The sequence below is a fragment of the Hylaeus anthracinus genome, unplaced genomic scaffold (assembly GCF_026225885.1).
Source record: "Hylaeus anthracinus isolate JK02 unplaced genomic scaffold, UHH_iyHylAnth1.0_haploid 11978, whole genome shotgun sequence".
NCBI classification, from domain to species: domain Eukaryota; kingdom Metazoa; phylum Arthropoda; class Insecta; order Hymenoptera; family Colletidae; genus Hylaeus; species Hylaeus anthracinus.
The window spans coordinates 437,546-451,516 of record NW_026534326.1 but is presented as its reverse complement, the minus strand read 5'-3'; the positions used below and the strand labels follow the sequence as shown (position 1 = coordinate 451,516).

General features: G+C 37.3%; 4 protein-coding genes and 1 non-coding gene across 9 annotated transcripts in view; 3 read left to right on the top strand and 2 right to left on the bottom strand.

Moving 5' to 3' along the window:
* Positions 1-3,641, top strand: part of LOC128897031 (uncharacterized) — a 4,577-nt gene extending 936 nt beyond the window's left edge. The window contains exons 2-5 of one of the 2 annotated variants that reach the window (XM_054160665.1): positions 123-197; positions 808-910; positions 1,371-1,502; positions 2,143-3,641. In XM_054160665.1, the coding sequence (XP_054016640.1) occupies positions 123-197; positions 808-910; positions 1,371-1,502; positions 2,143-3,611 (1,779 nt within the window). In that variant the 3' untranslated portion in view covers positions 3,612-3,641. The remainder of the gene's footprint in view (positions 1-122; positions 198-807; positions 911-1,370; positions 1,503-2,142) is intronic. The other variant, XM_054160666.1, reaches the window with a different exon arrangement.
* Positions 1,815-1,887, bottom strand: Trnat-ugu (transfer RNA threonine (anticodon UGU)). The gene has a single exon. It is a non-coding gene; the product is annotated as a tRNA-Thr (tRNA).
* Positions 3,642-3,672: 31 nt separating the features above from the next.
* Positions 3,673-9,051, top strand: LOC128897028 (glycerol kinase-like). Of its 2 annotated transcripts, XM_054160659.1 has the most exons (10): positions 3,673-6,487; positions 6,609-6,867; positions 6,954-7,171; positions 7,232-7,444; positions 7,527-7,637; positions 7,707-7,963; positions 8,069-8,274; positions 8,369-8,506; positions 8,578-8,655; positions 8,734-9,051. In XM_054160659.1, exons 1-10 carry the CDS (start codon positions 6,407-6,409, stop codon positions 8,829-8,831), a joined length of 1,659 nt encoding a protein of 552 aa, XP_054016634.1. In that variant the 5' UTR covers positions 3,673-6,406; the 3' UTR covers positions 8,832-9,051. The 2 variants fall into 2 exon arrangements, 1 of the variants encoding a protein (XP_054016634.1); XR_008462189.1 differs by lacking the exon at positions 8,734-9,051 and having other exon boundaries at positions 8,365-8,506.
* Positions 8,991-11,557, bottom strand: LOC128897030 (testis-specific serine/threonine-protein kinase 3-like). Its single transcript, XM_054160664.1, has 6 exons — positions 10,929-11,557; positions 10,688-10,857; positions 9,969-10,118; positions 9,589-9,862; positions 9,299-9,478; positions 8,991-9,220 (listed from the first exon to the last, which is right to left on the bottom strand). The coding sequence occupies exons 1-6, from the start codon at positions 11,079-11,081 to the stop codon at positions 9,104-9,106; spliced, it is 1,044 nt and encodes a 347-aa protein (XP_054016639.1). The 5' UTR covers positions 11,082-11,557; the 3' UTR covers positions 8,991-9,103.
* Positions 9,720-13,720, top strand: LOC128897029 (N(4)-(Beta-N-acetylglucosaminyl)-L-asparaginase-like). Of its 3 annotated transcripts, none has more exons than XM_054160662.1 (6): positions 9,720-9,939; positions 11,979-12,260; positions 12,337-12,493; positions 12,573-12,798; positions 12,950-13,248; positions 13,348-13,720. In XM_054160662.1, the coding sequence occupies exons 2-6, from the start codon at positions 12,134-12,136 to the stop codon at positions 13,610-13,612; spliced, it is 1,074 nt and encodes a 357-aa protein (XP_054016637.1). In that variant the 5' UTR covers positions 9,720-9,939; positions 11,979-12,133; the 3' UTR covers positions 13,613-13,720. The 3 variants fall into 3 exon arrangements, with proteins under 3 accessions (XP_054016637.1, XP_054016638.1, XP_054016635.1); XM_054160663.1 differs by lacking the exon at positions 9,720-9,939 and adding an exon at positions 11,612-11,902; XM_054160660.1 differs by lacking the exon at positions 9,720-9,939 and having other exon boundaries at positions 11,612-12,260.
* The last annotated feature ends 251 nt before the right edge of the window (positions 13,721-13,971 follow it).

Genomic DNA, 13,971 nt, shown 5'->3' with positions numbered 1-13,971 from the left:
TATACAATTTTCTGTCCATTACAATTTATACAATTTTCTGTCCATTATATTTATATGTCCATTACATTAATATCTTCGCAATAGTGTCTTTAGTTAATAACGCAGAATTTATTTAATTTTAGATGCCGCAAGGGAACATCCAGTATCAAGGGACGCAGAGAAGAGCCTGCGGTCCAGGAGCGCACTGGAACGTTCAGGTATCATTGAAGAAAATGAATGCTCTGGTAACACTGGCAGCTTGCTCAAAGTTTAGTTAGGACCTGACGGGAACTATTTAAATATTTCTTACATTTTTGTATCCGCACAATAGAACAAATACTGAACTAAATAGACCTAAATTCTACGAATAGAGCATGGTTTAGCGCAATAGGCAGATATTGTCACAAGGTCACAAGATTATTTAATTATAAATGTAAATAGAAGACACTCGTAGACACTTGCGATATACGAGAAACGATTATTACAAGCAAAAACTTTTTACGACTAATGGCAATTTATAATTCTTCAATTTTCTCAAAACGTTAATTATTCTGAGATATTCCTTCTACATTTTTTATTACTCAGCGATTACGCATGGCAACAAAAACATGAGCTCTAGAGAAAGCATGTTTCCAATAAGAATTGATTTGATTACATGAAATTATAGCACTTTGACATAAACAAATACATGAAACACGAGATGTTTCCAATCCTCCAATCCTCGAGTTATCGTGCAAGGCAAAACCACAGTGATCGTTCAGGAGTGGAGATAACGTACAAGTATCGTCCAGATTAGCATCCGTTAACAGAAGTAATTAAATCGAATAGGTGGTGAGAGACAAGGTGACAACACGGTGCTTGTGGTACGCCTGCGAAGCTCTCGGAATTGGTCTGCTACTAATGCTTTTAGGCGCTTGCATGGCGACCATAGGTGAGTAGAACCTTAGGGGATAATAAATGGTTCTTCGTTTACTTAGCAGCTGCTGTACCATCCTAATTACCTAAAATCTAAATTCGCTCTTTGATCTATCTATCAAACGTTAAAAACAAGAGAAAGAAAGGTAGTTGCATGGATAGCAGTGATCCTATTTTAACATAATTGCTTATATCTGCACAAAAAACAATGTCTAATTTCATCTACTGCATGGAAGTAAACAGAACATTACAAATTACGAAATTGAAGTAATTTTTCTCAATGCTAGTTAATAATCACAATGTATACATTATATATACATATATCGAAGTTACTGTCACATTTCTTCTCTACTTATTAGCTTAAGTAGACTTAATTATAATTCTAATAATAAATTGAATTTCTTTAACTATCACTGATATAATATTTCGCACTTCATATCGTTACAAAGATAAATTGACACAAAGTTCTGATTTAGGGTACTTCGCAGACCAACTTTCCGTGGCTCAGGAAGTTAGAGGTAATATAACAGTAAGAGTGAAGAACGAGTCGCGTGGATTTCACCTGAACAACCTCAGTTATGCTGGACCAATAGTCATGGGCGTAGGAGGTATTAATTTCTCCCTCTTTCTTTAAATATATATATATACATATATGTAGTACATAAATATATTACTCTGAAAGCATGCATTTTTATAGATTCCGTAGTAAAAGATAGTCCCCCGTTCGATAAAACAACATACTATTAAAAATATCCGTTGCAAAAAGAAAGTGATTAAGCACCCAGCTAAAAAAATGAAATGTCACAAATACCACGATAAAGCTTAACAAAATTATTTAAATAACATTCCATTGCTCTGGGAATGCTGTAGACGATTAATTGTTACTATAAAATTGAGGAAAAAAGTAAAAAAAAAAAAGTTGCCCCCAGAGAGATTTGAACTCTCGACCCCTGGTTTACAAGACCAGTGCTCTAACCCCTGAGCTATGGAGGCTCACGAACTTCTACCGTTCCAATACCGTGCAAGAGCTTCTATACACCCTATATTCTTAATACATTTAAAAGATTTTTTAATCAACATACAAAAACATACGAACAAATTAATGAATTAATTACTCGATCACGCTACAATATAAAATCATTCTTTCTTTGCGTAAATTTAGTACCAAACAAATTTAACATCAAACAATAAACTTAACAATTACGCAACTTTTGTTTCTTTTAATTAACACACAATGAACTCCCGCAGGTTTCATCGTAGTGGCAGCCTGCGTGATGACCTTCGAGGCCCGCGACAACGCTGCCAAGGTGGTGCCAGCGCGTTTCCGCTTTAACCAACCGTCGACAATAAAGAGCATCAGAAACCAGCGCAATAGAAGATCCATATCCAGCCAGACAACCAAATGGGACCACCAGCTGGGTGTCTTCAGGATGAACAGAAGCCCAAGTCCGAGTTTGCACGAGGTTCTACGGAAACAATTGACCGCGGAATTCATGCAGTTCTCCAAAGAAATGAAGGAGAAGCAAGCTGGACATTCCATCAAGAAGAGTCCCAGCGCGCCAACCTTGGTGGACAAGAGATCACCTCGTAAGAGGTCTCCTAAATATGCTGGGTGCGCACTGTTGAACCCTGAATTACTGCAGAGACATGCTCTGTCTGTTGACAATCCTAGCTACAATGTTCACCAGGTCAGTAGAGAAAGTCTGGACCATCAAAGGATGGGAGGCAGCCAAGTTTCCATGGCGATGGACCTGCACATCCCCAACAAAGTCCCAGTCACGCTAAAAGTGAAGGACAGGTCAGATACAGCCAGGCGCCACCAACTGCTTCGTCAAACCAAAGTTGAATACGTAGAAGAAGTAGACGAAGCAGCACGATCGCCAACCAGTCACACTTACTCGCCTAATTCGCTAGGAAAGAGAAATTCCATGGACGTGAAGCTGTTCGAGGAGCTAACAGCAACCAAGGATTTCACGAAAATATCACCCAGGGACTTTCGCAAGATCTCCTCGCCAAGCTTTCATAAAATTTCATTGGATAAGGTTGGGAACGAAAGGAGGATCGAGAGGTCCATGGGCAATCGTAAGGCCAGCCTCGAGTTCAGAAGAAGTCCTGACTTCCGTAAAGGAGATTATAGGAAACTGTCCATGGAGAGATTCAGCATGGACTGCACCAAATACTTCTCGGACGAGGTAGGAATCAGGTCGAGGGCAAGCAGTGGCGAGAACCTGCGTAGGCAACGTCAACCTAAACTCTACCAGTGCAACTCTGACGACTGTAAACGAAGATCGTTTGAAAGACACCACAAAGATGGCCAGTCGAGCAGATGTTCTCTAAACACGCAAGCAGTTATCGAGAGTGCAGGTGATTCGGACTTCAAGTACTTTGTCGAGACGTCGTTGGATACCGAAGAGAGTCGTGCAGACTATTCCGATGAGAGTCGCACGGTCGATATAGACGAGCCAGCCGTGGCTTTGTCGTGTGGAGGATCGAACGAAGTTGATGCCTTGCTCGAGGAACCTGAACTGGAGAATCTTCCAGAGAATGGGACGGAGAGTGCAAGGGTACACGGAAGTGCTAGGGAAGAAATGAAGCCAGAGATAGCGGATGATACCAAGAAAAATCGTGAGAGTACAGATAATTTTATTACAAAGAGTTTTGAAGACTTTAGGAGGAGCGAAGAGAAGACTTTGTATATAGCGGATGATGAAGTTTGAAGAGTAACCATTAATGTCAATGGGCTAAATGTTGAGAAGCGTTGAGAAATGTTCTTAATTAAGAATAATCATTTTTCATTTGAAAACTGAAGTTAGAGGTAAGTTTTGAACAAAAGTGTCGTGATACTGGTAATTAAACGACTACCACTAATGAGTTTGATAAATTTTGAAAATCGCAGGTATATAAATAAACATTACAGTTACATTTAGAAAGTGAACCTAACTCCATGGTAGCAGTTTGTTACGATCGGGTTGTAGATTTTAATTTAAACAAAATTTCAAGCTAGGAAACTTAATGAAACTTACGACATAATTAATTAAACTAACATTTTTGTAGGATAAGGCAATAACATACTTCCAAGAAACATACTTCCACTCTAAGAAAAATCTTTTCCATTAAACATAGATTCTTTTGTTACCGGTTAACAAGAAAATGATCATTAGTTGGAAAAGTAAAGATGGACATTATTGTGTCTGTTTTGAACTCGTTCACTTTGACTGAGATTTAATGCATAAAATTTTATAAAGCAAATGATTTAAACAGACAATCTCTACAATTACTGTCCATGACTTCGAACCAAAGACTTTTTTTTTAATATTTATTCGAGTTCCCTTTAAATGATACAGGGCATATTTATACAACTCGCAATTAAACTAAATTAAAATAGCTAAGAAAATTGCTGACTACACTATCCTGTTGTGCTATTGTAAACGTTGTTTGGTAAATTCGTATACATTAGGCCTACATCGTTAAACTAAGAGACTTATAAACTCGACTAAACATTCGTTTCCACGGAGTATCGTGAAGGAATTATTAAATTTTGTACAGTTAAGAATTTTGTAAAAGGACAAATCTAGCAAAAGTGACAATCCATTAACGCCAGACGTACGTTGTTTTTTTAAACGAAAGGCTTAACCAAATGTATAAATCTATTTTTATATCTCTCGTACAGTGATATGGTGTCAGTAGAATATTATACATTACTAACGATATCCATTATTCTCTAGTCGATTGTTTTTTCTAGTACGATAAATATTCAAATCAAAATCAATTAAACGTTCAAGGTCATCGAGGATCATTCCTCACTACACTTCAGCCTTGAGTGGCCAAAACAAAAGTGCTTTCGCATCATAAAATTTCTCTGTTCATTTCACCCCGATGATCCATAATGAAAATACATTTCACACATTGAAAAGGTTTCTCTCTAAACAATAATATAGAAAATTAGAGAGAAACAAATTGAACCCCCTTCTGAAATTAAACTAAAAGATTAACACTCATTCAAAGGAATCAAAATGGTCTTATGTGTAATACTAAGTTTTATTTTTTAAGACACAACTTTACATACCATACAGAGACATTGTAATCCTACTTCAAATAGTTATCGCAAACTATGAAAAGAAACATTGGCTCTGGGTTGTTATTTGTGCCAATACAATGTAAATACTTCAAACGCGTAGGTAGCAGTTAACAGAAAAAACATAATCGAACTGTGATGAAAATGTAAATACGTAAGAATAACGGTAGGATGATTGTTTGCTGCCAAACAAAAGTCAGTGCTGTAAAATTTTTGACAATTTTATTTAATTAATCGATACTAAGAGAACAAGGATAACATTGAACAAGGAGTTTCTCAATTCAAATTTTATTTAAATTGTTTAGATCCAGGGAGTCCAAAAGATAAATGCAAAAATAATACGTTATGGAAACTAAACGATAAATTCTATTTCTACCAGATTAATTATTTAATATATATATATGTTTATCTCTCTAACGTGGAATAAATAAACGCTATAAACAAGCAATATCAGTAAAGTGGAGTATTTACTTCGACTAAAATCCAACGTTTTTGAAATAATTAAATCCTTTTCAAGAGTATCTTTTACAGCACTGAAACTGTTCAATACAAGAGACAAGTAACTTTGTCCTACGCCAAATTGTACTTAGCGAACGCGTTGAGATAAATGAGTATTGTTGTAAAGTTCTGGACTCAATGTAAACTTTGCATGCTGACTGTTGTAACATCTCAATAAAACAACTTCAGAAAAGAACGTTCGCGTAATCAAACTACTGTACTTAGGGACAAATAAATAGTCATAGAAACATTCGAATGAATTAATTGGCACTCTATTTGATTAACATTAAAGTGATGCTAATTATATAGTTATTAAACGAAAAAAAAAAAAGAAGGGGAAAAAATTGCCGCGGTCGAGATGCGAACCCAAGTCGTCCGCGCGCGAGTCTAACGCTCTAGCCACTGAGCCAATCGTAATCTGTAGCTGTGCTTTTAAATTCGAGACCATCCTAGCACATGGTGAAACTTTATAAACTTTGACAATTAATATTACAAAATCTAAAGCCTAATAACGCGAAAGTTTCGAGTGTTATAATGTTTATTACTCATAGAATAAACATATAAATCGTCATGTAAATCTACGATCTCATGGTTCTTTTAAGTGTAACGATCGAACACAAGCTATAACCTATAATCTTCTCGATCTATAATTGTCTCCTCAACCCCTGCTGGTAAGGGATGCTGAGCGAGTTCGTCACGTGCGTCCATACATAAATGTTCTCGTCACTCATGAAGACCGCGATCGATGAGCCAGCAACGTGCACGTAATCTCGTTTATTTTTACCAAATGATTTACATAGTTACCTAACCTTCGAACACCATGCCTCCTCGACGCTTTCATTGTTAATTTCACGTTCATGGTCGCGACGTTCGAGTGGTTGACAGTGGATAAACAAAAGTGGATGATTCGAGGCAAGTGTTCTATCAATTATTTATGAAATGAACAAAAATGAATCGACCAGCAGATATGGACCCCTCGTCGGCGCCATCGATGAAGGGACAAGCAGTGCTAGGTTTTTGGTACACAAATTTTATTTATTGTTTATCAATTCGCCATTCATTTTCAATTTAACTCACAAATTTAACTCTTCTATGAATTTTCAATTTTCTTTCTCCGTCACTAAGTATTGGACTCTTTCAGGTGTTCGCTGCAAACACAGCAGAGGTATTAACATATCACCAGGTTGCCATATCGCAGTCGTGTCCAAGAGAAGGATGGGTCGAGCAGGATCCTGTAGAAATATTGAAGGCGGTTAGAGAATGCCTCAATCAAACTGTGTTTAATCTAAGACAGCTTACCATAGACCCTAGCGATATAGTTGCAATTGGTATAACGAACCAAAGAGAGACCACGGTTGTGTGGGACTCCATCACAGGGGAACCGTTATACAATGCCATAGGTATTATCTGAAATCTAGACTATTTCTTCAGGTGACAATTATAATATTAAGAAGATTACAAATTTAAATGTATTATTACTTTATAGTATGGATGGACATGAGAACCACGTCGATCGTAGACCATATTCTGAAGAAGATACGTAATCAAAACAAAAACTACTTGAAGCCCCTCTGTGGGCTACCCATTAGTCCATACTTCAGCGCTTTGAAATTGAAGTGGCTGTTAGAGAATGTTCCAAGAGTTCGAGAAGCATTAGACCACGATCGATGCATGTTCGGCACTATCGATTCCTGGCTAATTTGGGTAAATTTACTAACATACATACTTCTTATGATCAACAATTACGATCTTCCTTTATTACAGAATCTAACTGGAGGACCACATCGCGGAGTCCACGCCACAGATGTCACAAACGCCTCCAGAACCATGCTGATGAACATCACAACTCTAAAATGGGATCCCACCTTGCTATCATTCTTTGATATACCCTTAAAGATTCTACCAGAGATTCGTAGCTCGTCAGAGATATACGGTTACATTCAAGATGATATCCTAGCTGGAGTTCCAATATCTGGGGTACGCATTCCCTGCAAAAACTTTTTCTTGCTACTGTAATGTATTTCTAGAATTAATTACAAGCAAATACTTATTTCTACAGTGTCTGGGTGATCAGCAGTCAGCTCTGGTGGGCCAAATGTGTCTAAAGAGAGGCCACGCGAAGAGCACCTATGGCACAGGCTGTTTCCTTCTATACAACACTGGAACTGCTGTAAGATGAATTTCAAACCTCCCGACGACATCTCTCCAGACCCAAAAATACTTACAAATCATTTTGAAGATCGTAGATTCATCCCATGGTCTCTTAACAACAGTTGCTTACCAGCTAGGACCGCAAGCACCAACCATATATGCACTCGAAGGTTCCGTAGCCATAGCTGGAGCAGTTGTTCAATGGTTGAAAGATAATCTTGGAATCTTATCCGATATAAAAGAGTGCGAGACTCTTGTTGAACAAGTTCCAGCCAGTAACCACGTCACGTTCGTGCCTGCGTTCGCTGGATTGTATGCTCCATATTGGAGAAAAGATGCCAGGAGGTAAATAGAATAATAGTATAATTTAATTATAATGTTGTATAGTAATGCAGGAAATCTTGAACAATGTTACTGTCACATATCTGTTGCAAAGTGTCATCGTTTCAGTGTTATATGTGGAATTACCGAAGAAACTGATAGTTCGCATATTATAAAAGCAGCATTGCAAGCCGTTTGTTTTCAGACGAAAGATATCTTGCAAGCCATGAAAGAGGACACTGGATTAACTCTGTCTAAATTGTTAGTGGACGGTGCTATGACCAACAATAATTTGTTGATGCAAATGCAGGCCGATATCTGTGGAATTCCAGTTGGTAAGCGAAATATATATAAGTTTTATTAAATGCTCTGTACGTAAAGAAACTAAATAAATATGGATTTGATTAAATGGACAATTCTACAAGAAAGTGAGGCCTTTGATGTGTGAGACCACTGCGCTTGGGGTTGCCATTGCTGCAGGAAGCGCAGATGGCATACGCAAATGGGATGTAAAGATAGATGCTGCTGTACCTAGCGATACGTTCTTTCCTTCCATTTCAGAAAATGGTAAGCTCCTCAAGTTTAATATATAAAAGTGTTTGTTTAATGTGTAAAATACATAATAATATTTGTTGTAGAGCGAGATATATTGTATACCCAATGGAAAATGGCCATTGATCGCAGCTTGGGATGGGAACCAATACCAGATACCAATGGTAAATATGATTATCCACTAATAAGTGGATACACAGATTTGATCTGTTTTAGATAATTCTTAAGATCTTAATTTGCAGATGACACAAAGAACATCCACAAGGCAACCGCCCCTGGCATTTTCGTGATAAGTACAATCGTTCTCCTCACGATTGCAAAGTATCATTCTATGTTATGACTCCGCGAGTGCAGTACCATGTACTGTACTCGTAATGCATTTAGGCAGGTCTGCCATCGAGTGTTAAAACAAACGTGATGCAACTGTACTGGTCATTATACTTTGTAAAAGTAACATTTAGCTATAGGTACGAGAAACAGATTTAAAAACAAATACAAATAAAGGTGCCATAATATTGTAATAATTTTAATATCTGCTGGAACAAGATAAATCAAAGGAATGGTATTTGGAGTCTACTTAAATCTGTAATCTATTTAAAAGTAGTCATTCATTTAATTAACATTATTTAAGTCTGATGATGGGGTTTCATTGACGTGAGTGTTAATATCTGCTTGCTCTTTTACTTCTTTACACTTCTCATTCGTCTTCGTCGCTCTACAGGAACTTTTCTAAAAACACATTAAACCAGTGAATATTTAATTATATTAATTACTAAGATAAGGAGTAAAAATCATACAATATGTTACCATTAATATATCGCTGGTAGAAGTCTGAGCAGTAACCAGAGCCTCAACCAGCCAAACGTCATTCCTTATACTATCAATCTGTAATCGTATCCGTTGCGGTACAAGTATTCGCGAGATAAGCGAACGACAAGTGTCAGACACGTTAGGTTCCTTTGGAAAGGTGACTCTGCTTTGTACCTGCTATATAACAAAGTATCAGCTACTAGAATCTGCTATCGATAAATAATATCGAAAGAGAATCATGCATCGCGTCGTTATATTGTTTCTTTCTTTTTAATGTACCTGGGTACCTTTAGAAGTTGGCTGTAATTAGTGTCGTCGAACGGTAGTCGACCATAAACCATCGCGTAGAGCACTACTCCCATGGACCACACGTCAGACGATTGAGGCAAATAGGGGACTCCCTTCAGTATCTCAGGCGACGCGTACGCGTAACTTCCACAGAAGGTTTCGCTCATGGGAGTTACACCATTTTTCGGTGCCATTTGTCCTCGCGCGAATCCAAAATCGGACAATTTTATATTGTAATTGTGGTCCATTAAAAGATTTTCACATTTCACGTCCCTGAAAATTAAATGAACCGATTATTTGTAAACGTCTCACTAGTAAATTCGACCCTGGAGCGAGTACATTCGCACACAGTGAGTACATGTATAATATTTCTACGTACCTGTGAACTATACCACGCCTGTGACAATAATCAATCCCTTCTAATAATTGCCTGAACCATCTACGACTGCGTATCTCGTCGATGAAGGTGTCGCGTCTTATTATGTCCAACAAACTACCGTTTTGAGCGTACTCCATGATAATGTACACGCTGAGTATTAATTATTAATTAAGTTTTAGACGGTGTCGTTGAAAGTAAATTTGTATTTTAGAGTACGGGTAAGTTTTAGCGTTGCGGAGAGTTTAAATTGGTAATATTGTAACAGTAGTGCGTCTGGCGATGGATGTGTGTTTTAAGATTTAAAAAAAGGAAATATTTCTTATTCGTTCGCTTCATATTTTGCGGGGGTGAGGTACTCCAAGATGGCGCAAACTCGCGCAGTACTGTAGCTATACAAAATAATGCCCGATCCAAATTCGTTTTTTTACTCGTATCATTCTTTGTGGTGAATAAGAATGATTTATGGTCGTTTAGTTAGTCGGTCCCTTTATTGGAGTGATTAGCTTATTGAAATATCTATTAGATACTTTAGAGCTGGAACAATCTTCGAGTACTCCCTGCGCGTAAAATATGAAGCATTCAAAATAAGAAATGTTTCTTTTCTTTTAAATATTGCAGATCACTGCTGAATCAACAATTAGATGTAATCAATCAAATAAATAGGTCTCTGGGATAATTGCGCGTTTAAATGTTTGTAAAAGTACGATAGATCAACTAACCGATGGGTTGTTTCGATTGCCTGCAAGAACCGTATTAAATTCGGATGTTTCAAGCCTTTGACAACTTCAATTTCTCGAGGAAGAAATTTTCTTAAATGTTCCCCAGGTGCTTGAAACTTCGAAACGATTTTTACTGCTACTTGACAAGCATGTCGATCGGATTTCGCAACCTTTGCGGTACATATTTTAGTAACATTTTTCGTAATACTCTTACTTACTATTTTCTTATCGCATAACATACTTTTACGGTTGCATATGAACCCGCGCCTATTGTCTTTCCTATAGAGTAACCATGTGACTCGAGAACCGTTAGTTTCTTTTCCGACTTTTTCTCATTTTCTTCCTCTGATAATTTTATAGCTGATTTATCAGGTGCTATTGGTGCGGTTGCCATTTTATGTATAAAAAGTTGTTCTGTCTATGAAAATCAAACTCGAATAATTACGGGTAAAATTTTCGTGTAATCGTATTTTTTTTTTTTTTTTATATATATATTTATAATATTCTTACTTTAACTTTAGTACTTTCAACGACGACATTTTTCTTGTTGGGTTACATGTTTCAAGAAATTGTTTGGAATGATAATTAGTGCTGTAATTTGGTATTTACGACATGTTGTCAGATGTGATTGTGAATTGAAATTTAGCGCGAAGAGTAAAAGTAATCGATTGAAAACATTTGAAACGCGATTTGTTATCGATAATTGCTGCGTTCAGAAGAGGAACTAATCTTCAAAAATTCGTTCGGTCACCGGCAGGGTTGCCAAAAGCGCGAAGATAGATCTCCGCGTTTGGCAGGAAACATCTCATTTTTTTTTCCTTTCATAATTTTATTTTGTGGGGGGCGACTAAGGCCGCCAGTTTTATAAAGGTACTAGATACTTTACTGGTCGACTGCGTAGCCTCTAAATACTGCGCATGCGCATTTATGCCTTGAGTATATAGAAATATGTGTTTATATATTTCTATATATAAACCTTATACGATATCAACACGATATTCAATCGATTTGTATAGCACATGCATCGTCGATAAGAGCGTGCGTTTACTGATGATTAAAAACACTTGTTATAGTCATAATCTGGTTAAACTTTTCCATTAGATAAGATAGCGAATTAATTACAAATTTAATTTTGTCGATATATATTTATTTACATCAACATTTGTGACCAGTTCAATGACTTCAATTCAATGCTTTACTGGAGCATAATAAATTGTAATGAAAACGATGCATGTATAGTTGCTACTGCCGATATGAATATAATTGAATATGAATCTCTATTTATTGGCAGTTCATCGACATCGGCAGATTATCAGAAGTCGCGATAACAAGAAATACAATGTTATACATGTGGTACAACATCAAAGATATATCCCCACTGATTGAGAGTAAAGATCAAGTCTATGGATCCTGAACATTGATCAGTGTCGAGGCAAAGCTGCAAACATGAAGCTTCTATTAACCATTCATTTCTTTGCAATCTACTTTTTGAATTACGTAGGGGTGCTTGGCTCTAACAACAGCGTTCCCCTGGTTGTCATAACTTGGGATTACCAGGATGCAACCCAAAAAGGTAGAAACTTGTACATGTTTCTAGTTTTTGTAATTTATAAAAGACGTCGTGCTAACATATTTCCATTTATTTCCAGCATGGGATGTCTTGTACAACCAAAAGAGAAGCGCTCTGGATGCCATAGAGGAAAGTTGCAGCCTCTGTGAACAGCAGAGGTGCAGGAAAACTGTGGGCTACGGAGGTAGTCCAGATGAGTCTGGAGAGACTACATTGGACGCCTTAATCATGGATGGGTACAATGATCATTTTTTCCATATATACAGTATAAATCATAAAAGTTTGGATAATTGATACTAAATTATTTTGTGACAGAGTCACGATGGATGTAGGCGGCGTAGGTCTCTTAAGAAATATCAAGAATGCAATTTCTGTTGCTCGCAAGGTTCTCGAAAATACTAAACACTCCTTGCTAGGAGGAGAGCTGGCTGCACAGTTCGCTCTGGAAATGGGATTCAAGGAGGAGTCCTTACAGACGGAGGAATCCAAGAAGATGTGGTTGGATTGGAAGAAGAATAATTGCCAGCCCAATTTTTGGAAGGTAAATTATTATATATATTATATTTGTAATGGCTAAGTAAAGTATAAGTAAAGTTTTATTCGAGAGACTTTATTTGTTCGTTGCTAACAGTCACAATAAATAATAGCAAATAATAAATAATGAGTAAAACATAAATAATTATCTAATTCAGAACGTGGCACCAGATCCTAAGAAGAGTTGTGGCCCGTATCGCTCTGTGAACACAATGAACAACAATATTGAGGAGCACGAGTCCTATGTAAACGAAGAGAATCACGATACGATTGGTGTGATTGCTATAGATTCAAAGGGTCACATAGCAGCTGGTACGTCGACGAACGGTGCTAGAAATAAAATTCCTGGCCGAATCGGGGATTCCCCCATTGCAGGAGCAGGTGCATACGCTGATCAGAAGGTCGGTGCAGCTGCTGGCACTGGCGAAGGAGATATAATGATGCGTTTTCTACCTAGGTAAACGAAAAAGTCGTTTAGTCGATGAAACAAAGCTTTATATGGCAATTTCTAGATATTAGAATAATACCAAATAATAAAAAAATTTTTTTTGTTAAGCTTCCTGGCTGTTGAAGAGATGCGTCGCGGCGCTAGTCCAACGGAGGCTGCAACAACAGCGATTAGAAGAATAGCTGAACATTATCCAACGTTCACGGGTGCAGTGATAGCATTAAACAAAGAGGGAGAATACGGGGCTGCTTGTAACGGTATTACACGTTTCGCGCATTACATTGCTAATCCCCAATTAGGAAAACCGACTATGAATTATGTGGACTGCATAGACGCCTGGTATAACGTTGTTAGAGCTGGAGATTACCAGTGATGGATCAGTCACCCTATACTGAAATAAATTAATATAATTAATATATATAACTCTTGTAAAATTCTTCTGTATCATTAGATAAATTAATGTAAAGCGTGAAAATAAAAATACATGTTATTTACTTATTTGCAATACCCTTTATTACCCATTATCGAGTGGATACTCCTCATATTAAGAGTTGAAATTCTGGCCAGAATTTTACTCCTGGTATCAGGAGAACATGATATGCGAAGAGGTGGCGCGAGAAATTTTTGATACGTATGAAATTCTGGCCAGAATTTTACTCCTGGTATCAGGAGAACATGATATGCAAAGAGGTGGCACGTTTGCGCCTGCAAGCAGGCAACCGGTCCGACATA